The 25,780-nt window shown below is 43.0% G+C and overlaps 2 protein-coding genes across 3 annotated transcripts; one reads left to right on the forward strand and one right to left on the reverse strand.

Moving 5' to 3' along the window:
- The first annotated feature begins 4,352 nt into the window (after positions 1-4,352).
- On the forward strand, positions 4,353-13,025 carry LOC115171252 (retinol dehydrogenase 8-like). The gene is made up of 6 exons (XM_029727882.1): positions 4,353-4,800; positions 8,256-8,417; positions 11,056-11,235; positions 11,377-11,470; positions 11,656-11,839; positions 12,072-13,025. Exons 1-6 carry the CDS (start codon positions 4,695-4,697, stop codon positions 12,297-12,299), a joined length of 954 nt encoding a protein of 317 aa, XP_029583742.1. The 5' UTR covers positions 4,353-4,694; the 3' UTR covers positions 12,300-13,025.
- A 3,821-nt stretch (positions 13,026-16,846) lies between these two features.
- On the reverse strand, positions 16,847-25,291 carry LOC115171253 (uncharacterized). 2 transcript variants are annotated; one of them, XR_003871165.1, is made up of 2 exons: positions 24,990-25,291; positions 16,847-17,081 (listed from the first exon to the last, which is right to left on the reverse strand). XR_003871165.1 is itself a non-coding variant. In XM_029727883.1 (2 exons), exons 1-2 carry the CDS (start codon positions 18,055-18,057, stop codon positions 16,923-16,925), a joined length of 648 nt encoding a protein of 215 aa, XP_029583743.1. In that variant the 5' UTR covers positions 18,058-18,115; the 3' UTR covers positions 16,847-16,922. The 2 variants fall into 2 exon arrangements, 1 of the variants encoding a protein (XP_029583743.1); XM_029727883.1 differs by lacking the exon at positions 24,990-25,291 and adding an exon at positions 17,569-18,115.
- Positions 25,292-25,780: the final 489 nt, after the last annotated feature.

Genomic DNA, 25,780 nt, shown 5'->3' on the forward strand with positions numbered 1-25,780 from the left:
CTAGATTGAATCCCCAAGCTGGCAAGGTAGAAATATGTTGTTCTACCTCTGAACAAGGCAGTTAAGCCATTGTTCTTAGGCTGTCATTGTAAATAAGGATATGTTTATTTTTCTCAATTCTACGCTATGAGCAGTTACTGCCTTTTTGCTTAGTAGGGCAGTAGGGAAATGACACAGTGCACATGAGCAGGAGAGAAATGAGAGAAAGAGAAGAGTTACTGGACTATTAAACCCATTCTGATAGCTCATATAAAATACCAGGTCAGATTTGGGTTTGTAGGGGGTGTTAATGAAAATAATTACTGATGGGGGATGATTCAGCTAATTAACATTAAGGATCAAGTCTCATTAATAATCTGCTCAAACAATATCCACCACTCTTATTCTCCGCTCTCTCACTCTCTATGTCCCTACTCTCTAACTTTCTCTCTGTTCCTCCTCCTCTCTCTGTCCCTTCTCTCTCTCCTTCTCTTTGGTTCTGTCAGCCTCAGAACCCTATGAAATTTCTCATCCCTGTCTCTCTCTCCCTTCTCACTCTCTGGGTCCACTCTGTTACTTAAAGCTTTTGTTCTCTCTCCCAATCCCCCTACCACTCTCTTTGCCTTTTTCCTTTCATTTACTTTTTCCCCTCCTCTGTTCTCCTCTGGGAAGTTTGCATTCCACACCTCCTCAGCAGACTGCACACAAAAGAGCAGAAAGCACCACTCCTGACCTGTAGCAAACATTCCAGTCCACTGGGCTCTTTCACACAGCCACTGTTTGTGCTTTCAGAGCCAGTCCCATTTGTCCCCTCCAAATTCATGGAGCTCAGCCAGTCTGGTGGCCAGACCACTGTTACAGGCAAGGGGATAGAGCAGGCTGGACTAACACATTTAGACATGGACAAGCAATGCTATGTTTCATTGCAAAGTTAAGGTTACATGGGGAAGTATTTTTCTCACATGCATTATCACAATTTGTGCACTAAAATAGTGTGAGTAGTGTGAGTAAACATTGAAACTTGGTGTTTGGATTTATTCCCTAAACTTAATAATTATAACCAAGAAAAACTCAAAGTAACTCAATCATATATTGATTCCACTTCATAGACCAAATCATCTGTCATTTTCAGTGAAATGAGTAGAAACAGCATTGGCAGTGAGTCAGAGATAAATCTGATCTGAGGGATAATTAGAACTGATGGTTCCATCCAAAAGGCATACGTTCAAGTATCCTTCAACTCAGCAAATAGGAAATGGACTATTAGCCTCTTATGGAAAAGAGAGAACATGTGTTGCCTATCTCTAAACTCCTGTCAGAACTGTGACTGAACTCCCATGAAGAGGATGAGGGTCTGATGTGGTGCAGGGCCCACCTGGGGTACAATGAGATGTCAGAAAGAAAAGGTCAGAGAGAAGATTGGGGAGCAATCTTTTGGCAACACGTTTCCTTATGGTGCTTTATCTCAGCTGTCTGCATCGGAAGAGAGGAAAGTTACAGGGGAGAAGTGGTAGGAAGGTAAAGGAGGACTGAAAGATGGAGGCAACTTGGAGGATGAAGGAGGTGTAGTTGGAGAAAGTATAAAGCCAGAAAAGAGGAGAATTTATATATGGCTCTGAGGGAGGAGTGCGCGTGGCAGGGGAAAACTATGTGTACGGGCCTGCACCATTCCCTCTCCTCCTCTCTCTTTCCTTTCTACCTCCCTCCCTCCCTCTCTCCCTCTCTCTCTCTCTCTCTCTCTCTCTCTCTCTCTCTCTCTCTCTCTGTCTGCTGTCTTCAAATACCAGAGTGATAGCTAGAAGGCTGCTGACAACATTCCCTCCCCAGCAGCTCTTCTAATGTGTCTACCTCCACACACACCTGTCCACAGTCTCCCCAGGCAGGGGGAAAGGCATGTCAAGAACTCCCCCCTGCTCCTGCATCCCTTCCCTTCTCACCTCAACTGGCTCCCCAGCCTCAGCCCACCACCATGGACAGAGTCTCTGGAGCAACACAAACACAAATCAAACATTCACACACCCAAATGTTACAGGATGGCTGTAAAGTGTCATTGATGGTTTGTGTTTTCTCGTCCTGAGTCTGAAAAGTAGATCTACAGGACCGGTACAATTCTTAGAAATGTATGTTCTTTGATCCATTGTGAAGATGGGGAACACCATGGGGATATTATAAAGAGTGTATCAATAGTTTGTAAACGGTTCATTATTATCATATAAACCCTTTAAAACAATTTTTACCTTAACCATTCAATCAACATCTAATAAAAGTTGTTCTCTGGTTTCCCCCCGATTTTTCAGAGACTAAAAGTTGGGATATTGGCTTTTTGGGGGTTGGGATTACATTACATAATGCTCTGTGTCGACGGCAGTAGAACAATTCTTCCCAATCAACGTTTTTTTCATTCTGTTTCTCTGCACTGCTTTACTGCTGTCTATTTTCTCCCATGTGTCTTGTATTTCTCCCATGTGTCTTGTATGTGTCATGTGCTTGCGGTCACATTTCTCACAACAAGGCTAAACTGGTGTCCATTCTATCAGGCTGTTGGCTGAAGACCGTTTATGCATCCATCCAGGATTCAGTCATAGTTGACATACGCCTCCCTCAGGAAGAATCTCTCCTTTCGAAGTTATGACGGAAATGAAAAACCACCTGAGAAGGAGGAGAGGGAGGCTTTCGGCCATAGAGGCATGTCCATAAATAACTTGAAAGAAGAGACAAACAGTCTAGTTATCTTTAACTGGATCGTTCTGTGTTCATAAACTGCCCTAACAGGTGTGTGTGTGTGTGTGTGTGTGTGTGTGTGTGTGTGTGTGTGTGTGTGTGTGTGTGTGTGTGTGTGTGTCCTCTATACCTATCCTGCAGTAAGAATAGTGATCTCTGTAGCCTATGTTATGTTGTGTGGACTGTAAAGATGGACGGGGGTTCATGAATACCGTACATCACAGGTTTGTTTGAGGTCAAATGCAAAGCACAGGAGATGGATGGATATGCTGAGAGAGAGACAGGAAGAGACAGGAAGAGAGATGGTTTCAGCTCACCTCTCTGGCCATGCAACTGTGGCAATAACATATTGAGATATTGAGTGTCCAACAAGCCCTAACATGGGTGTGACCTTTGTACTCTGACCCACGGAAACCAGCCTGGTTTTACAATCTTATCATATGCACCTTTACACCTTGCTACGCCCACCTTGAGCAGAATTCCCATGTTCAAACAAGGCAATGTCTCTCCGTCTCCAAGCCAAAGCAACACATAACCATAACTCCAAACTGACAGACCACTACTGCACTGACTACAAACCCATTCTGCTTCTTCTACCTATATAGACTTAAAATACTGCCCTTAAAACAGCATGACTGAATTACCATCAATTACTTTTCTTCAGCATTAGATGCGACACAGGAATAGGAATAATAACCGCATTTGGGACTACATGGGAGAAGCCTTGTTCCAAACCCTTTCATTTTGTATTTGTGTAATGGTTCATTCTGCCAGGAGATGGCAGGAGAGCTCCAGCGCTGTAGCGCATCTTGATTACACAACGTTCCTGAAGGAGAGCTGAAACCACACCAGTGTGAAATTTGAATATAGTGACGTGACGTAGGACTTAACGCCACAATATTGAACTTTGCGCTTGACCTTCAATTGTTATCACACTTTAATCTATAGGGTACTCATTATTTGAACATTGTGTGGTCAAATTGAAATTGAATGGTCTAATAGCAGCACACAATTCTGATATAGGTTTCTACAATCTTAAATGTTTCTTCATTAATATTTAATATAATACTCTATAAAATATTTGTTTACTTAAGCCAAAAGTAGGCCTTACAGGTCGGGGTTTTATGACTAGGCATAAATCAGCCAGGTCTCATAGACTAGACATGACACAGTAAATGTCAATCCGGGGCTCAAATTAGTATGATATGTTACGTTTGGTATGGTTACATAACGTTAGCTTTAGCCACCTAGACACCTAGCTAACGTTAGCCACAAAAAAATAGAATGTGTTACATATCATACATTTAGAAAATCCGTAGAATAGTGTACATTATTCTAATTCGTAACATATTGTATGAATTGCAATTTGTAACATATTCAATGATTTCAATTTGTAACATATAATATGAATTGTAATTCGTAACATATTCTTTCATACGAAATGGATGATGGACATCCACAAATTAATACAATACAAAACGTAGTATATACTAAATGAAGTAACTCCGATTTACTTAGCCTACAGAATAATACGAAATGCTCTGAGACCAGGTTGCAGCAATAGGTAGGCCTATGTCTGACAGACGCGAATGCATCCAAACACAGCAACATTAAACATAGGCCCTACTGGGGAATAAATATTTATTGAGGCTGTTGTTCAAAATTGCATGAAAAATGCTTATCAATGTAACCCCTACACATATGTTAGGCTGCCACATACAGTAAAACAGGGATTCATTTAGGTTCTTTTTTAAAAATCAATTCAGGGCAAGCAGCATTTATCAGATTAAACATTCTGCTGGCAGTCGAATTTGCGAGGTGCCTCGTCTTTTTTAGTAAACGATTTTATAGGACATGTGACTAAATTACCCGCTCACATGGCCGCTGTGTTTGCATGATCCGCTTTAGTTTTTAAAGTCCAGTGCTCGAGCTCGCTCTGCAACAACCATCCGGAGCAGAAGAGCACTAAAACGCACGACCTAACCGGACAAGCCATGGCGAGCAGTGGACAAAAAGTAGTTCTGATCACCGGTTGCTCCTCCGGCATCGGGTTACGAATCGCGGTCCTGCTGGCCAAAGATGAAAAGAAGCGTTACCATGGTAAATGCGCTTTCTTTACACTGTTTATCTGCCTTTAACTTCAGAAGCTTGATCCGACATGCTGCTAAAATCCCTCTGATCTTTGTTTGAACCCTTATGGAATATGTTCTGTGTACAAATAGGGTCATCATTAGTCTATATATCCAAAACAACTTTTACGCGCAGGTTTGACCTTTGCGCCCATAAATTATAGCCTACGCGTTTTACTTTTAGACTAAATCTCCTATTGCTAGTGTTTAAAAATACATATATATTTCCTATCGTGAGCCCTCTGGTTCTCTACCCCCCTTGATTCAGCTATTATCATCTGAAAGCAAAGTTTCCAGGGTACGGCTCCGCAAGGATGCCGCTTGCCAGGCGGGGATCGTAAAAGAGACTGCCAGTTCTCTTTCAAGTGACTTCTCTCGTACAAAGCCCCCTTTATCGCACTGAATTGTAGACCGCTGCCCCGGTTTAGTGCCGTGTCTAATGCGCCTATAGTCCCCTCTCTGGAGCGAGTGTTGAAAGAGGGACAAAGTTTGAGACCTGTACAAGCGAAGGTTCACTAGCAAGGCTTGTTTGAAGGCTTCATCGGGGCTCAGCGGAGCTCGGGGCTCGTCGCGGACATTGTTCGTTTGTCATCCACTTTCCAGCTACAGACATCCCATCATTAATGTCAGTCTAGGGTTACGTAGAATTATTTTTTATTTGAGGGTAGTGGGGTCTTGGGATTTATTGCCGTGAAATAGAGGAGCGCAACAGAAGCGATTAACAGCTCCCTCAACAGGACTCAGGCTTGAATCATTCTCGTTGAACTGTGACCTGCTTCCAAGAAAGAGAGAGACCACATTGCAGAAAATAACTTGATCTGTTCTCTCTGAAGGATCATGAAAATCCAGATTAAATATTGCGCTGTTATTCTGAGTATTAATTGGTAGCAGTGACATTTGCCAACTACAGAGAAACCTGAACAATCCCAGTTCAGGGCAGTGTGGTTCCATTCAAGAATGTTTACTAAGCTGTTGCCCAAGAATAATTCCAACAACAACTGAAAGAACAATGCAACTGTTGTTCTGTTGAAACGCATACATCTCTCTGTTGCTTTACAGACACACAATTCTCTCATCATGAAGATCTTACTCGTAGGTGTACAACACGTGCCCTCCACAGACAGTATGCAGTCGAAGCTGGCACTGTCTGTCATAGTCTTCTGCTAGCACGTCCACACCCATTCTATTCACACACCATTATTCCATGCTCTTCCACTCACTCCATAGATACTGGATTGTCATTGGGGGTTTTGGGTCAGAGGTTACAGAACCAGATGAGATAAGAGGATGTCTTCATTCATCAAGGACAGCAGGTCTTCAGATCAGTGCCTGATTAGAGCTGTTGATTTCCACCATTGATCTCTATTGTGTAATACTGTTGTCTCTCTATTTCTGTGTTAGATCTCATCAATAAACACAGAGGTGGTTGACCTCACTGTAAACTTGGAATGGAGAATGTCAAGTCGCAAGATGCAAACATGTGGAAAACCTTTCTGTACATACTGTAGATGGTAGATACTGTTTGTTACTCGATGTAGGTTCATGTCTCCCAGGTCCAGAGTTCAAAGGGAATCAATAGTGTGTTACACAAGCGGATGGACGTGGAATAGACCCACTGACCTGCATGGCTGTTGTCTGTCTGTCTGTCTGTCTGTCTGTCTGTCTGTCTGTCTGTCTGTCTGTCTGTCTGTCTGTCTGTCTGTCTGTCTGTCTGTCTGTCTGTCTGTCTGTCTGTCTGTCTGTCTGTCTACATATAAACCTGTGTGCAAGTCTACTATATATGCTTATCTATGGGTCAGTGTGTCAGTCATCAGTCTGTTCCATGTAGTCTCATATAGCTCAGATATATTGCTCTCTCTCTCTGTCTCTCTCTCTGCCTCTCTTTTTCCTGCCTCTCTATCTCTTGTCTCTCTCTCTCTGTCTCTTTCTCTCAATTCAATTAAATTCAAAGGGCTTTATTGGCATAGGAAACATACACTGCATGGCTAAAAGTATGTGGACACCTGCTCGTCAAACATCTCATTCCAAAATCATGGGCATTAATATGGAGTTAGTCTCCCCTTTGCTGATGTAACAGCCTCCACTCTTCTGGGAAGCTTTCCACTAGATATTGGAACATTGCTGCAGGGACTTGCTTCCATTCCACCACAAGAGCATGAGTGAGGTCGGGCAGTGATGTTGGGCGATTAGGCCTGGCTCACAGTCTGTATGGTCCTCGCTTTGTGCTTTGTGCACTGGTTCATTGTCCTTCTGAAACAGAACAGGGCCTTCTCCAAACTGTTACCACAAAGTTGGAAGCACAGAATCATGTAGAATATCATTGTATGCTGTAGCGTTAAGATTTCCCTTCACTGGAACTAAGGAGCTAAACCATGAAAAACAGCCCAGACCATTATTCCTCCTCCACCAAACTTTCCAGTTGGCACTATGCATTCGGGCAGGGAGCGTTCTTTTGGCATCTGCCAAACCCAGATTCATCCGTTGGACTGCCAGATGGTGCAGAGTGATTCATCACTCCAGAGAACGCATTTCCAGAGTCGAATGGCGGTGAGCTTTACACCTCTCCAGCCAACGCTTGGCATTGTGCATGGTGATCTTAGGCTTGTCTGCGGCTGCTCGGCCATGGAAACCCATTTCATGAAGCTCCAGACGAACAATTCTTGTGCTGACATTGCTTCCAGAGTCAGTTTGGAACTCAGTAGTGAGTGTTGCAACCGAGGACAGTCAATGCGCTTCAGCACTCGTCTGTCCTGTTCTGCAAGCTTGTTTGGCCTATTACTTTGTGGCTGAGACTTTTCTGCTCCTAGACGTTTCCACTTCACAATAACAGCACTTACAGTTGACTGGGAAGTTCTAGCAGGGCAGAAATTTGAGGAAATGATTTGTTGGAAAGGTGGCATCCTATGACGGTATCACTTTGAAATTCACTGAGCTCTTCAGTAAGGCCATTCTACTGCCAATGTTTGTCTATGGAGATTACATGGTGGTGCGCTTGATTTTAAACACCTGTCAGAAACGGGTGTGGCTGAAATAGCCGAATCCACACACTTTTGGCCATGTAGTGTATGTTTACATCACCAAAGGAAATGAAATAGACAATAAACCAAAGGGAAATCAACTATCAAAAAAGGATTACAGACTATGGCTATGTACAGTGTTGTAAGGATGTGCAAATAGTTAAAGTAATATGGGTTGTATTTACAATGGTGTTTGTTCTTCAGTGGTTGCCCTTTTCTTGTGGCAACAGGTCACAGCAGGTGATGCGTATGGGAAGACCCTCATGCTGCTGCCTCTGGATGTGTGCAGTGATGAGTCAGTCAAGCAGTGCATCAACAATGTCTCTCTCTCTGCCTCTCTCTCACCCCCCTCTAACTCTCTGCCTCTCTCTCTCTCCATCCCCTCTCTCTCTCTCTCTCTCTCTCCCAGTCATTGCCACCATGCGTGACCTGAAGAAGAAGGATAAGCTGGTGGAGGCAGCAGGTGATGCGTATGGGAAGACCCTCATGCTGCTGCCTCTGGACGTGTGCAGTGATGAGTCAGTCAAGCAGTGCATCAACAGTGTCAAGGACCGCCATATTGATATCCTCAGTGAGTTAACAAGGCTGGAACTAACGAGCTAAACCTCCTGCCCTGGCCTTTTGTGTGGCAATGACCTGATCTCTAGCCTTGGGACAAATAGCCTCGCCTTTTTGTGTGTGTGGGTTTGTGAATGTGTGTGTTCCAGGGCATGCGTTCATCCTGCATTCGTCTAGGCCAGGGGGTATTCAACTCTTACCCTACGAGGTCCAAAGCCTGCTGGTTTTATTTTCTACTTGATTAATAATTCCACACACCTGGTGTCCCAGGTCCAAATCAGTCCCTGGAGGAACAATGAAAAAATGCAGTGGAACTGGCTTCGAGGTCCAGAGTTCAATTTGAAGGGTCTAGGCCTGTGTATATGTACACCTTAACCTAACCTCTGTTTCAACTGGTGGACTCTGATTTTCCAGGAAAACTGTTTCTATTCATAGGTTCACTCCTGACCCTCCACTCCCCAACACTACCCCCTCTACCCTTAATACAACAAAACAGCCCAGCAGACTGTTACATCACACCTCTCTATTTATTTCATTCATGTGCTGACACCTAGTGGTGACAGTTAATCACCACTAGGTGACCAATGGAGTTAATGTTTTTTTGTTTTTTAATTTGAATTTAACTAGGCAAGTCAGTTAAGAACTCATTCTTATTTACAATGACGGCCTACCCCGGCCAATCACGGACGACGCTGGGTCAATCGTGGCCAGATGTGATACAGCCTGGATTCAAATCAGGGACTATAGTGACACCTCTTGCACTGAGATGCATTTGCCTTAGACCGCTGCGCCACTCGGGAGGCCACAGAGAAAAAAATCATACATTCTTCCCGAAAGTATTTCAAGACACAAAACTAGTGTTCATACAATTCAAAACTTTATATAACTAGGCAAGTCAATTAAGAACAAATTCTGGCTTTCTTGATGTCTATAGTAGTCTCTCTGGTATTTAATCTGGTTTCCACTCAGGTTATGGATGTGTCACTGCAACCTTAAAGGTCCTCAATGATGTCACCATTCCCCTTGATTCTAAGCAATGTTGTGCTGCTATTTTTATTGACTTGGCTAAAGCTTTTAATACGATAGACCATTCCATTCTTGTGGGCCGGCTAAGGAGTATTGGTGTCTTTGAGGGGTCTTTGGCCTGGTTTTCTAACTACCTCTCACAAAGAGTGCAGTGTATAAAGTCAGAACATCTGTTGTCTCAACCACTGCCTGTCACCAAGGGAGTACCCCAGGCTCAATCCTAGGCCCCACGCTCTTCTCAATTTACATCAACAACATAGCTCAGGCAGTAGGAAGCTCTCTCATTCATTTATATGCAGATGATACAGTCTAATACTCAGGTGGCCCCTCCCCGGAGTTTGTGTTAAATGCTCTACAACAAAGCTTTCGTAGTGTCCAACAATCTTTCTCTACCCTTAACCTTGTTCTGAACACCTCCAAAACAAAGGTCATGTGGTTTTGTAAGAAGAATGCCCCTCCTCCCACGTGTGATTACTACCTCTGAGGGTTTAGAGCTTGAGGTTGTCACCTCATACAAGTACTTGGGAGTATGGATAGACGGTGCACTGTCCTTCTCTCAGCACATATCAAAGCTGCAGGCTAAAGTTAAATCTAGACTTGGTTTCCTCTATCGTAATCTCTTTCACCCTAGCTGCCAAACTAACCCTAATTCAGAGGACCATACTACCCATGCTAGATTACGGAGACGTTATTTATAGATCAGCAGGTAAGGGTGCTCTCGAGTTGCTAGATGTTCTTTACCATTCGGACATCAGATTTGCCACCAATGCTCCTTATAGGACACATCACTGCGCTCTATACTCCTCTGTAAACTGGTCATCTCTGTATACTCGTCGGAGACCCACTGGTTGATGCTTATTTATAAAACCCTCTTAGGCGTCCGTCCCCCCCCCCCCCCCCCCGAGATATCTACTGCAGCCCTCATTCTCCACATACAACACCCGCTCTGCCAGTCACATTCTGTTAAAGGTCCCCAAAGCACAGGCATCCCTGGATCGCTCGTCTTTTCAGTTCGCTGCAGCTAGCGACTTGAACGAGCTGCAACAAACACTCAAACTGGACCGTTTTATCTCAATCTCTTAATTCAAAGACTCAATCATGGACACTCTTACTGACAGTTGTTGGTTGCTTTCCATGATGTATTGTTGTCTCTTGCCCTTTGTGCTGTTTTCTGTGCCCAATAATGTTTGTACCCTGTTTTGTGCTGCTGCCATGTTGTGCTGCTGCCATGTTGTGTTGCTACCATGTTGTTGTCATGTTCTCTTGCTACCATGCTGTGTTGTCATGTGTTGCTGCCATGCTATGTTGTTGTCTTAGGTCTCTCTGTATGTAGTGTGGTGTTGTCTCTCTTGTCATGATGTGTGTTTTGTCCTATATTTGTATTTCATTTATTTGTATTTTTAATCCCAGCCCCGCATGAGGCCTTTTGCCTTTTGGTAGGCTGTAAAAATAAATAAAACAATGACGGCCTACAAAACATCAGTTGTGACTAAAGCTTTAGAGCCTCAGCTCTAAACCTTAACTATAGGTGTCTGTACAGAAGGCTACAGTGTAGTAACTGTATAGTATCGGTAGTGTAACTACAGGTCTGTAACCCTTGTCTCTATCTGTGAGTCTCCCCTCAGTCAACAATGCAGGTGTGGGCTTGTTGGGACCAGTGGAAAGCATCAGTATGGAGGAGATGAAGAGGGTGTTTGAGACCAACTTCTTTGGCGTGGTGAGGATGATTAAAGAGGTCATGCCTGACATGAAGAAGAGGCGGGCGGGACACATCGTGGTCATGAGCAGTGTTATGGGTCTACAGGGTAAGACTGGCATGACAATGATTGAGGCTTTGGCTAGCGCACATACAGATCTGGACCAGCAGTCTAACTGTAAAAGCTGTAGATTCCGGTCCTGCTCTCTGACTATCATTCCTCCTGAACCTGAGTCTGCTCTGCCCGTAGGTGTAGTGTTCAACGATGTCTACACTGCCTCCAAGTTCGCCATGGAGGGCTTCTGTGAGAGTATGGCTGTCCAACTGCTCAAGTTCAACGTCCAGTGAGTTCCTCTCAGTCTGCCTTGTACTCCTATTGTGTTTCTGTCATTACATCTCTTGGTATCTCTCACAGTGGGCATTCAGTTACAGCCAGTGACTCAATACCTGGTTACTGTGTCAGCAAAAATAAATAATTGCTGTTATGTGTAATAGATTAATAAAGATCTATTCTATTCTCTCCGGTCAGTTTGTCTATGATTGAGCCAGGGCCGGTGCACACTGAGTTTGAGACGAAGATGATGGAGGACGTGGCCAAGATGGAGTACCCAGGAGTTGATGCAGACACAGTGCGCTACTTTAAGGATGTTTACCTGCCCTCCTCCAAGGATATCTTTGAGGCCATGGGTCAGACCCCAGAGGACATCGCCAAGGTTAGTGAACACACTCCCCTCCCTGTGTCACCCTTTGGTTCATGGGATTTTGAGTTTGCCTAGTGTAATGGAACCAATGGAATAGCCCCACAAGTACAAATCCAATCCCATCTGGCACTCCAGACCAACAAACACAAAGTATTTGAAAGAAACTCAGGTGTGATATAAACACTCAATGATGACCTCTCTCTCTCTCTCTCTCTCTCTCTCTCTCTCTCTCTCTCCCATGTAGTGTACTAAGAAGGTGATTGAGTCAAGGAACCCTCGCTTCAGGAACCTGACCAACAGCCTGTACACGCCCATCGTGGCCATGAAGTATGCCGACGAGACAGGCGGCCTGTCGGTCAACACCTTCTACAACCTGCTGTTCAACTTCGGCCCCCTCATGCACATCACCATGAGCATCCTTAAGTGCCTGACCTGCAGCTGCCTGCGCCGACGGACCATCTCACCGAACTGAGAGAGACTGGAGGGGGCATGTAGTTCTCGGCGAGAGAGGCCATGAGAGAACCAGGATAAGCTTTGGCCAGGCAACACGCACAATTGCACAAACACAGACAGTACAGTGTGACCTCATACATGGGGCTAGGAGTTTTTTCTGGTCAGATCATGTGATCGGGAAAAACTCCTGGCCCTCCTCATACATACACATGAATACACACAAACAACTTACCCACAAACACAGCCAGGCATCTCCCCAGTCCCGGTCTTTTGAGGTGCTGCTGGGGCAATGACACTGTCTGTCCATCTGTTTGTCTGTCCGTCTGTCCGCCTGTCCGTCTGTCTGTCTGTCTGTCTGCCCGTCTGTCCGTCTGTCTGTGGACTAAAAAACAAAACACACATAACCAGTTACAAAGAATAACAAGAAACAACAGCATTACAATCACAGTGAAAGCGTAACATAGCACCCAATGAACTTAAGACTCAGGCCTTGCTAAACTCTTAGTACAATGCAGTATTTAGCTCTGAGTTACAAAGAATCTACTAGATTCCTTCATTGTACATTTGATTTGATGTATATCTTTATAGTAGTATTGTTGTTTTGCTGTTTAATCATATTATTTCTGCATCTTTTTATAAGCTGAATGTGTGGTTTTTAAAAGTTTATGAATGGATAGATTGTTAATATCTTATTTTTGAAAGTAATTCATTGATTTAGAAATAAACTTCTTGGTTTACTCTGAAAGAGACAGCCTTTTTCCTAATGACGCTGTAATGATAAGGCATTTAGCTCAATGTCTTTGGTGGGGTTTCCAGAGAGCCTGGTTTCCATTGTGCCTGCAGGACTCTATGTGAACCAGTTGGGGGCACTAGATCACTGTGTGTTCTCTCTAGCTGTACCATCAGCTAGGGTGAGATTCCACTACAGACGCTACAGCACACACAGCTCAATGAGCAGGAGACCTGTTGAGAGTATTATACTGTTGTCTAGGGATGGAGATCATTGTAGCCATATGATGTTGGTTTGTTTTCAGGGGGGTTGTAAGTCTTGATTAAGGTTATTGTTCTTTGAAGTTACTGATCTCTGTGGGTTTGGACTGGATACTGTTTTTCTAGGGTCTGAGTGGATGTTTCCAACCACTGGTGTTAAAAGTTGTTCTGTGTGTGGTTCGGCTGGAGAACCAGTGAATGATACCGTGTGAGAGAAAGTTGGTTTGCAAATGACCATGGAAATGTAAACTAATCTGAGATCTGTCTCCTTACACTCATAGCCAATAGGTCTCTAGTCCTGCTGTTAAGTATCCGTGTGTGTGTGTGTGTGTGTGTGTGTGTGTTCTTTTGCATCTGCTTGTGTGCAGTGTGTGTGTGTGTGGACCAAGCCAGTGATCTGTTGATGGATATAAAGAGGTCATGGCCTGCTCCCCATCCAGCCCCCCCCCCCCCCACACACACACACACACCCTGCTTTGTGCCATGTGAGAGAATATGACCTGGTTCCCATCCCTGAGGAGGGGTGAGCCCTGTTAATGACGGCCTCCTCCTCAGAAACGGCCCCGCTGCACCCCAGAGCCTCCCTCACCAGCTGTCTCCCTCACACCCTCAGCCTCTCGGACCCTCAGCCCTGGACCCCCAGTCCACTGAGAGAGAGAAACAGAGAGAGAGACACAGCAACCAAGAGAGGGAGAAAGAGTGAGAGAAAGGGAAGAGAGAGAGACAGAGAGACCTACAGAGAGGGAGCCCAGGTCTGTCTGTAGAGTCCCTGTCTGTGGAGGTGGTACCCAGAGGATCCTGGCTGTGTAGAGCTAATCAGCAGTACGCTACGTATTGCAACAGCGGTAGCAGCCAGGTCTTTTTGTGCACTGTGCAGTGAGGGGAGCTACATAGGTCTGTGTGTGTGTGTGTGTGTGTGTGTGTGTGTGTGTGTGTGTGTGTGTGTCTTCATCAGAGGCGACAGCTACGCACAATGGAACAAAGACGCTGTCAATCACAATCAAATGGGTGGGGGGTCAGTCCAGGGGGGAGTGGGGTGGAGCCTGTGTTCTGAATGTTGCCGAAGGCCCCGATGTGGGACGCTGCAGGGTGGGGGTGGGGGTGGGGGGCAGTGAGGGGCGGGGGTGTGTCTGATTTAGGAAAATTAGGGATGGGGTGCCCCAGGCTGAATAAAAGACCTGTTTACTAATTGAATGAACACAGGAGTTACAGCAAGTCTCATTAAACAAAAGGTATTATTCTTATCAAACCATTGTTGGGCACTTTTGTTTCAAAATCAAGAACATAATTTCGATATAATCAGGGGCAACATGATGTGGCTTGGTCTTGACCCTGTCGCAATTACTAAGCCACTAAATACACACAACTCACACTGATGCACAAACACACAGCCTCCACATGCACACTCCAAATGTGTAGACTTATATAACCTTCACTTATGAAAGAACACTCAAGCCCGCATGCACACACACACACACATGCATACAAAAACACACACACACACACACACACACACACACAGGGAGTAGCTAAAACATTTTCTTTGGCATTCTCATCGTCAGACACATTCCTAAAGTGTTTAGTCTTGGTTGTCGCCAGGTCAATTCTGGTTCAGTTCAGGCCCCTTCTCTGTTTCATCAGGACCAATACGTCATGCTAGTCCCTATGTCCTCAGAGAGAAGGAGCGAAAGAGAAGGAGACGAGAAAGAGGTGAGTGAGACTAAAGGAAGAGGGAGAGGGTGAGTGGAGTTGAGGTCTAGTCGAGTGCTTCACTATGAACTCAGGTCATGATGACAGATAACCACAACGCCAGGCTGCTGTGTAGGCTACTTCCTCTGCATCCTCATTCTCAATATCACTTAAATGATGTCTGGCCAAGGTCTATGTGTTTGAAAATTTGCACTATAAAAGTAAATGTCCTTTTGGGCAGATACAGTGTCAGTTTTTGTTACCTACCAACTGTTTTTAATATGTGGGTCCACTAACCTCTACGGGCCACGGGGGCAGTATTGAGAATTTTGAAAAAAATATGTGCCCATTTTTAACTGCCTCCTACACCAACTCAGAAGCTAGGATATGCATATTATTAACACATTCGGATAGAAAACACTCTGAATTTTCTAAAACAGTTTGAATGGTGTCTGTAAGTATAACAAAACTCATATTGCAGGCAGAAACCTGAGAAAAATAGATTAAAAAAAATGAGAATTTTGTGGCTGTACTATTTAGTGTCATTGTTTTAAAGATACCACAGTGAGAAAGGATTCAGTTCGCAACTCCTACTGCTTCCACTAGATGTCAACGATCTTTAGAAAGTTGTTTGAAGCATCTGTGATAAATACACACCGAATTAGAAAGCTTACAAGTTGACACGTCATCACTTCATTTTTTGCGCCTGCGCATGAATCTGAGAAGAGTGCCTTTGTCATTATCGTTTATTCTAGACACTTGATAGGTTGTGTGAAAATATTACTGATGTTTACTGATGTTTCACGTTAAAAATGGAACAAAAGATTAGTGCTAAACAACGTTTGACATGTTTAAACAAACGTAAATAGATTATTTACTAGGTTTTCTTTAGTTTTTCGACGTGACTTTACACTGCCCACCTCATTTTGTGGGAGCCTACTGAACGCTAACTATTTGGACATAAATTATGAACTTTGTCAAAAGAAACCACATTTGTTCTGGACCTGGGATCTCTGGCAGCGCCTTCTGATGGAGATAATCAAAGGTAAGGGGATATTTAGAATGTTATTATCGATATTAGATGATGCTAATGCTAACGGTATAGCTTAGCTTAGCTTAGCATATAGCTTATTGTTGTTAGCATAGTACCCAGTTTATACAAAATGTGATTTCCCAGTAAAGTTATTTTGAGATCTGGCCCTTCGGTAGCAATTACGAGATGATAATATATTATTCTTTGAATGACAATATTATAATTTACCAATGTTTTCGAATAGTAATTCCGTGATTTGTAATGCTGGATTCACTGGGAGCATTCGAGCCGAAAAAAATTCTGAATTTCACCGCGACTGTAAATGCTGTTTTTGGATATAAATATGAACTTGATGGAACTAAAAATGCATGTATTGTATAACATAATGTCCTATGAGTGTCATCTGATGCAGATTGTCAAAGGTAAGTGCATAATTCTAGCTAGTTTTCTGTCTGTTGATGCCCTTCTTTGAATTGGCTAAACTTTACACACAGCTATTGTCAATGTACTCTCCTCACATAACCTAACTTTATGCATTCTCCGTAATGCCTCTGAAAATCGGACAGCGTGGTTAGATTTAGGAGATATATCTTTCAAATGGAGGAAAATAGTTGATTATTTGATTTTTTGAAATGATTACTCTTGCAGTTTTGAATTCCCCGCCATGGTCACATGACAATGAATCCCAATACCGGGATAAGATCGGGATAAGATCCTCAACAGGTTTTAATGCTCCACTGTAAAGAAACCTCTTGTCTTGTTTTTGTGCCCATCTGAATGAGGTCATTTTAAAAACTATTGAAACTTCTACAAAAAATATCAATTGAGCAAAATAATGAAATGGAAACAGCAAGTATAGTAATAAGCAAAATCTTTATCAAAATCTTTCAAGTGCAAAAAGAATAATGGCCCATATTTGCAGCAGGGTGTTCAGTGGTGTCCCCTCTTGGAGAGTCGGCCTCTCTTCTTGTTAGAGCCACTGTTCTTGGAGGTCAACACTGGAATAGTTGCAGCATCAATACAGGAGTCTGTCTGACCAGCTCCCTTCATCTTGTCCTGGTCAACATCAAGCTCCAAAGCAACCATGGCCTGAGGAATAAAAGAAACATGGCTGTTAAGTGAAAAACTCACCAGAAGCAGGCGGCGGAGCAAGCAGAGCAAGGCGGGTGGAAAGGACAGGCAGAGCAGTAACTGAATGCTAGCTGGATAGTCCATATCTACAATCATCTTTGTTGATAGCGATGTTGTGTTTCCATAAGTGGATGAATTGGTCTAATTTAGTATTGTAAAGCCTCAACCCTTAGCTACCTCTTCCAATTCAAATGAGTTTCAAAAGGTTTTAAGTATGGTTTTGTGTGACTACAGCGCCAGCGATACAAAAATAGAGACAAGTTCTCGTTAAGCAAGGCGTCAAAGCGGACAACCTCGCACACTCGCCTTTGATGAGTTTAGGCCATTAGTCTCTGTAGGACAACAGAATCATATTTCAGGTCAAATACAAGTATAACATTGTGGTGTTTCCCAAAGCCTTTCTCAGACCCCCTCCTAGCCCCAGTGTCCCTTCACATCACTTTACCTGTATAAGGCCTTTCAAGCTGATCTTCAGTAGCAGGCCCAGTCCTCCCAACACACAGGAGAGACCCAACATCACAGAACCTGCTGTCTCCAGATTTTGGTCTTCAGTCTCATTAATCAATCGAACCAGCCTCCTCCATACAATCTCACTCACTCCAGCATTCTCCAAAGTCTGGAGGTCAGCCACACGGGTCCGCAGGAATTCAAAGCTAGGCATTGCATAATTTTGGGTTGTCTGGGTCAAAGTCTGTCCGGTCTTGGTGGTGGTCATGTTTTCTTCAGTTGTCAAGTGTCGTTTGTACAGGATATTTAGAATGGTGTAAGTGTCGGTCTGGAGTTGAGGGGTGGCGGCCCACTCCTTAGGGATCATGGGGGGTAACAGGGTGTCCCGAAGAACCTCGCCATCTGGGAGTCTGTCAGGGAGTCCAGTGTGTAACGCCACCATGTAAAGAGCCACCAACAAAACAACAGTACTACACTTCAAAGCCATCACAAGTGCAAGGAGTAAACTCAGCAAAAATGTCAAAATCAACCACTCTCTAGAAGGAAAGATGAGTTATGAGGTTCAGAATTGGAATTACGTTGTCATGGTAGTGCCATACAGTGGATTATGATGTCATAGAAGACTGCCAACAAGTCCTGCCCCATAGAATCAATAGAATATAATTCATTTAAATTATATACAACCCTCCTTTATGACATCGCTACTAATATGGTCAAGTTGATGATTGGTTTAGATGTCTATGTGGAATCATTTCTCCATTCACAGTACACAACTATCATGAATATAGTGAGTTCAGCTGAACTCATGACAGGACATATCCATTAGCTGCCAACTGATGTGCAAAGATTTTTATATCATAAAAACTTAACAACAAAGATATTAGAAAGGTGGAAAAAATCTATTCTTGGCACAGAGGTTGAGGTCATCAATGTAAAACTGATAAAGTCATGACTAACATTGACTAGTCTATCTGGCTAAAGAGAGAGATGCAGGACTCCTTTCAACCTTTCCTTTCAACTACACATCTGTGATATGTTATTACTTGTGAAAAATGTTCAGATTTTTGTTACCTGGGTGATTTTACAGAAGTGGTGTAAATTGCTGTCCCACCCCCAAAAAACAATTTAAAAAACAGTTGTCTCCAAACTTAGGACATTCATTGACATCATGATATGTTCTAATTCAATCCAATAGCAAACATATTGTTAAATTAATATATACTGAACAAAAATATAAACGCAACATGCACCAATTTCATTGATTTTACTGAGTTACAGTTCATATAAGGAAATCAGTCAATTGAAATAAATTCATTAGGCCCTAGTCTATGGATTTCACGTGACTGCAAATACAGATATGCATCTGTTTGTCACAGATACCTTTAAAAGAAAAGTGCCTTACAATGGGCCTCAGGATCTCATAATGGTATTTTTGTGGGTTCAAATTGCCATTGATAAAATGCAGTTGAGTACATTGTGCATATGCCTGCCCATACCATAACCCCACTGCCACCATAGGGCACTCTGTTCACAACGCCCACACTACACCATACACGTGGCTGTAGTTGTGAGGCCGGTCGGACGTACTGCCAAATTCTCTAAAATTATGTTGGAGGCGGCTTATGGTAGAGAAATTAACAAAAAATTCTCTGGCAACAGGTCTGATGAACATTCCTGCAGTCAGTGTCACGGTTGTCGTAAGGAGAATCGGACCAAAGTGCAGCGTGTGTGTCGTTCCACATTTTATTTATACTGTGAAACTATGCAATACATAAATAAAGTGAATGACAAAAAACAAATGTGACGCAGAGGTGAAACATACACTACTCAAAGATAATCTCCCACAAACCCAGGTGGGACAAACACCAACTTAAATATGACCTCCAATTAGAGACAATGATGACCAGCTGTCTCTAATTGGAGATCATCCCAAACACAGCCCAACATCGAAATACAATACTAGAACAACCCAACATAGAAATACAAAACTAGAACATAACAACATAGAAAAACTAAACTAGAAAAAAAAACTCACGCCCTGACCTACTCTACCATAGAAAATAACAGCTTACTATGGTCAGGACGTGACAGTCAGTATGCCAATTTCACACTCCCTCAAAACTTGAGACATGTCGCATTGTGTTGTGTGACAAACCTAAACATTTTAGAGTGGCCTTTTATTGTCCCCAGCAAATGCTCACTAACAGGGATGTAAACAAATTTGTGCACAAAATTTGAGAGAAATAAGCTTTTTGTGCATATGGAACATTTCTGCGATCTTTTATTTCAGCTCATGAAACATGGGACTAACACTTTACATGTTGTGTTTATATTTTTGTTCTGTGTAGTACAGAGTCATTGTTTATACACCTATTTCTATTGTGAGGTGGCTGCCCCAAATCCTGACTCCTAAACTTTATGTTTGAAAATAAGGCAATGAATGATTTTTGCAAATTTTTTAACACTATTATTTCAATAGAACATATTGAGTTCTATTATTACATTGAAAGATACTGATCAGATTATTTGTTTTGTTTATTTTAAAACATCTTTCTCTGTAAAAAGCTGTCTCCACTTTTGCTGTCACTACTGAAACACACACCTTAAGAGACTGTAGAATGAATGTGCCTTAATCCACAACCCTACAAATATCACCAGGTGATCAGATTGCACCCTTCTTCACTATGGCCACATGGTGAGTAGTCCATCTGCAAACATTGTGGAGAAAATTTGTGAGCAAGTTGGTCAATCTTAATGTACTTTTAAGAAGTGTCACTATCAAACATTTAATATATCAAGAAATATATCAAGTATCTGTCCAAATGAAAGATGGGGCTATGGGGCTTCTTTAAAGTCCAAAATAAGTCCAAATTTTCCAAACCGAAACAGTCCCAATCAAAACAATTGAAACCATAGAGATATATCGAGGTCTCATGTTTGTATCTGTGCCATTATGAAGTCTGTCACAGCACGGGCAGCACCATTGGGGCTATCTCCAATTTAAAGTTGCATGCGCCATGCTCTGCCAACTGAGCCACAGCGGACCACCATGTTGGTAGTGGACAAATGCACACTTCAGGAAAAAGTGTAGAGTATTGAGATGCATAGCCAGCAAGGGATCCAACCCTCCAAGATCCCAAACATTGACATCTATTTGGCCAAAACATAGACGTCTATAACGTGCTATAGTGCACTGTACTCCACCGTACTGTGCTCTACTATACTGTATCCTTCTGTACTGTACTCTACCGTGCTCTACTATACTGTACTGTATCCTACTGTACTGTATGTACTCTACTGTACTGTACTCTACTGTGCTCTACTATACTGTACTGTATCCTACTGTACTGTATGTACTCTACTGTACTGTACTATACTGTACTGTATCCTACTGTACTGTACTGTACTCTACTGTGCTCTGCTATACTGTACTATATCCTACTGTACTGTATGTACTCTACTGTACTGTACTCTACTGTGCTCTACTATACTGTACTGTATCCTACTGTACTGTACTGTACTCTACTGTGCTCTGCTATACTGTACTATATCCTACTGTACTGTATGTACTCTACTGTACTGTACTCTACTGTGCTCTACTATACTGTACTGTATCCTACTGTACTGTATGTACTCTACTGTACTGTACTCTACTGTGCTTTACTATACTGTACTGTTTCCTACTGTACTGTATGTACTCTACTGTACTGTACTCTACTGTGCTCTACTATACTGTACTGTATGTACTCTACTGTGCTTTACTATACTGTACTGTATCCTACTGTACTGTATGTACTCTACTGTGCTTTACTATACTGTACTGTATCCTACTGTACTGTATGTACTCTACTGTGCTCTACTATACTGTACTGTATGTACTCTACTGTGTTTTACTATACTGTACTGTATCCTACTGTACTGTATGTACTCTACTGTGCTTTACTATACTGTACTGTATCCTACTGTACTGTATGTACTCTACTGTGCTCAACTGTACTGTACTGTATGTACTCTACTGTGCTCAACTGTACTGTACTGTATGTACTCTACTGTGCTTTACTATACTGTACTGTATCCTACTGTACTGTATGTACTCTACTGTACTGTACTCTACTGTGCTTTACTATACTGTACTGTATGTACTCTACTGTGCTCTACTATACTGTACTGTATGTACTCTACTGTGCTTTACTATACTGTACTGTATCCTACTGTACTGTATGTACTCTACTGTGCTCAACTGTACTGTAGTGTACTTTGAGTTTCTTACAATTGAAGAAAGGTCCCATGGACTCCTGATCTATTGGTCTTGGTCTTGAGACCACATGAATTCAGTCTTTATCTCACTGGGTCTGGATCTTGGGACCAATGTCCTGGTATTAATCTTGATCTTGGCTCCTGGATATGATCTTAGTTTTTGGTTTGCAAACCATAGGCAACCCAATTCGAAGAAGACAATGCTCTCTGATCATTGGCTGATCACTTCGAACCCATAGGAATCACCACCCAGTTGACTACTTTTACATGGTGGAAGCCCTCAATGGCAATGTCTCTACCAAAACCAGTTCCATCCAGTCCTCTATTTATATCTATTTACACTTGGCCATCGAAACGCCTGGAATTTTGCCAAAATAAAGATATTGTAGTTAAAGTGATACTTAAAGAAATTGAATGACATACTTAATTAGATGCATAAGTAATTAAATAAATCAACACGTTTCAGATACATACAATCAACAGTGAACATTTTGCAGAGAACAACAGAGATTATATTTCTCTAAATTCAATTAAAAAGTTTTGAAAAACAGTTAAAAAATTGTTTTTAGTATTTTGTTAATTTGGTATGCAAATAACATTTCAAAAAGTAATCTTTAATAGAAGGTTAATCAAAATGATCACTAGTGTGCACGGTTCTCCCTTTAGTGCTGCTTTTCACTATGTTTTCAGTAGTGACAAATTTAGTTGGGTGGTAAGGAAGCGTCTTTCTTTTTCCCAACACAGTTAAGCCAAAACCACGCCCCATTATTCAGAGGGGTGTTCTACTACGCTCCCATTGGCTAGCTAGCGTTGTCTCACTCACAGGCGATCAGCGCAGAGACAGTGACCTTCCAAGGTAGCTTTAAGGATGGAAAGGTTTGGGCTTCTTAATTTATTTCTTTTTTTAACCTTTATTTAACCAGGTAGGCTAGTTGAGAACAAGCTCTCATTTACAACTGCGACCTGGCCAAGAGAAAGCAAAGCAGTTCGACACAAACGTCAATAATACAGTAGAAAAGAAAATATGCAGTGTGTGCAAATGAGGTGAGATAAGGCAATAAATAGGCCATGGTGGCGAAGTAATTACAATATAGCAATTAAACACTGGAATGGTAGATGTGCAGAAGATGAATGTGCAAGTAGAGATACTGGGGTGCAAAGGAGCAAGATAAATAAATAAATAAATACAGTATGGGGATGAGGTAGTTGGATGGGCTATTTACAGATGGGCTGTGTACAGGTGCAGTGATCTGTGAGCTGCTCTGACAGCTGGTGCTTAAAGCTAGTGAGGGAGATATGTGTCTCCAGCTTCAGTGATTTTTGCAGTTCGTTCCAGTCATTGGCAGCAGAGAACTGGAAGGAAAGGTGGCAAAAGGAGGAATTGGCTTTAAGGGGTGACCAGTGAGATATACCTGCTGGAGCGCGTGCTACGGGTGGGTGCTGCTATGGTGACCAGTGAGTTGAGATAAGGCGGGGCATTACCTAGCAAAGACTTGTAGATGACCTGGAGACAGTGGGTTTGGCGATGAGTATGAAGTGAGGGCCAGCCAACGAGAGCGTACAGGTCGCAGTGGTGGGTAGTATATGGGGCTTTGGAGACAAAACGGCACTGTGATAGACTGCATCCAATTTGTTGAGTAGAGTGTTGGAGGCTATTTTGTAAATGACATCGCCGAAGTCAAGGATCGGTAGGATGGTCAGTTTTACGAGGGTATGTTTGGCAGCATGAGTGATGGATGCTTTGTTGCGAAATAGGAAGCCGATTCTAGATTTAATTTTGGATTGGATACGCTTAATGTGAGTCTGGAAGGATAGTTTACAGTCTAACCAGACACCTAGGTATTTGTAGTTGTCCACATATTCTAAGTTAGAACCGTCCAGAGTAGTGATGCTAGTCGAGCAGGCAGGTGCGGGCAGCGATCGGTTGAAGAGCATGCATTTAGTTTTACTTGCATTTAAGAGCAGTTGGAGGCCACGGAAGGAGAGTTGTATTTCATTGAAGCTTGTCTAGAGGTTAGTTAATAAAGGTATGGTAAAGCCTCAACTCTTGGCTACCTCTTCCAATTCAAAAAGTCAAGTATTGTTTTGTGTGACTACAGCGCCAGCGATAAAATGCAAAAATAAAGACAAGTTCTAATTAAGCAAGGCATCAAAGAGGACAACCCCCCGGCCCGGATTCAGTTGAGTCATTATAATTTAAAACAATGCATTCTAAAATAAATCACACACGCCTCGCACACTCGCCTTTGATGAGTTTAGGCCATTAGTCTCTGTAGGACAACAGAATCATATTTCAGGTCAAATACAAGTATAACATTGTGGTGTTTCCCAAAGCCTTTCTCAGACCCCCTCCTAGCCCCAGTGTCCCTTCACATCACTTTACCTGTATAAGGCCTTTCAAGCTGATCTTCAGTAGCAGGCCCAGTCCTCCCAACACACAGGAGAGACCCAACATCACAGAACCTGCTGTCTCCAGATTTTGGTCTTCAGTCTCATTAATCAATCGAACCAGCCTCCTCCATACGAGATCAACTGCAGTACTACACTTCAAAGCCATCGCTAATACACAGAGTAAACTCTGAGAAAATGTCAAAATCAGCCACTCTCTTGAAAGAAAGATGAGTTATGATGTTCAGAATGTTTGATGTGATTGTTGGAATTACGTTGTCATTAGGGCTGGGAATTGCCAGGGACCTCACGATACGATATTATCACGATACTTAGGTGCCAATTCTATATGTATTGAGATTCGATATTCCTAACATATTGCTCACCATACACTGAGTGTACAAAACATTATGAACAGCTACTCTTACCATGACATAGTGTCACATCTGCTCCTGCAACGCCCTCTACTGCTTATCATGTGTCTCCTTGACCTGCCACCACTCCCCCAGTACTCTCTCCCTCTCCCTCTCTGTATGTGTGAAACAGATGTGCTGGAGTCAGAGCAGATCCCCACCAGCTGCAATCTGTTCCATAATCAAGACCTCTACAAATACTCAGCCCTGCCACTTCCACGCTGCCAGATTGTAATCTCTGGCTCATTCTGCCCATTCTGACTCTGGTCCCTGTCTCCAGTCCCACGTCTCGTCATCCTGCTACTCTGTCCTGGATTCCCCACACTACTACTCCCTTGGATTCCCCTCCGGACCTGCTTACCCTGTCTCATGGTAGGGCAGGAGAGGCCTGTAGTTCTCCCCGGCTGCCTCTGGCCATGGTAGGACAGGAGAGGCCTGTAGTTCTCCCCGGCTGCCTCTGGTCATGGTAGGACAGGAGAGGCCTGTAGTTCTCCCCGGCTGCCTCTGGCCATGGTAGGGCAGGAGAGGCCTGTAGTTCTCCCCGGCTGCCTCTGGTCATGGTAGGGCAGGAGAGGCCTGTAGTTCTCCCCGGCTGCCTCTGGTCATGGTAGGGCAGGAGAGGCCACTGGGCCATGAGAACAAACACAAAGAGTTGCTCTGAGGCCCATTATCTATCACACACAAACACACACTCACACACGTCAAATCAAATGTTATTTGTCACATACACGTGATTAGCAGATGTCATTGCTGGTGCTTCTAGCTCTGACAGTGCAGTAATGTCTAACAAATTACACAACATATACCCACTACACACAAATCTAAGTAGGAACGAATTAAGACTATATACATATGGACGAGCGATGTTAGAGCAGAACAGACTAAGATACAGTAGAATAGTATAGAAAACAGGATATACACATGAGATGAATAATGCAAGATATGCAAACACACACATGCACGTACATGCAGTTCTGTTCATCTACATCACTCCACTGTGCTCTAATCTCATATAAACTCCTGAGGGTCTCCCATTCAATGAGACATGGCGAATAGATCATCCCTCATTCCCTAAACCGTTGAATGAGCAGGAGGTCTGTTCAGAGCCAGAATCATCAAATTATTCGGGTCCAGGAAACACAAAAGGAATTC

This window comes from Salmo trutta, chromosome 32 (genome assembly GCF_901001165.1).
Source record: "Salmo trutta chromosome 32, fSalTru1.1, whole genome shotgun sequence".
NCBI classification, from domain to species: Eukaryota; Metazoa; Chordata; class Actinopteri; order Salmoniformes; family Salmonidae; genus Salmo; species Salmo trutta.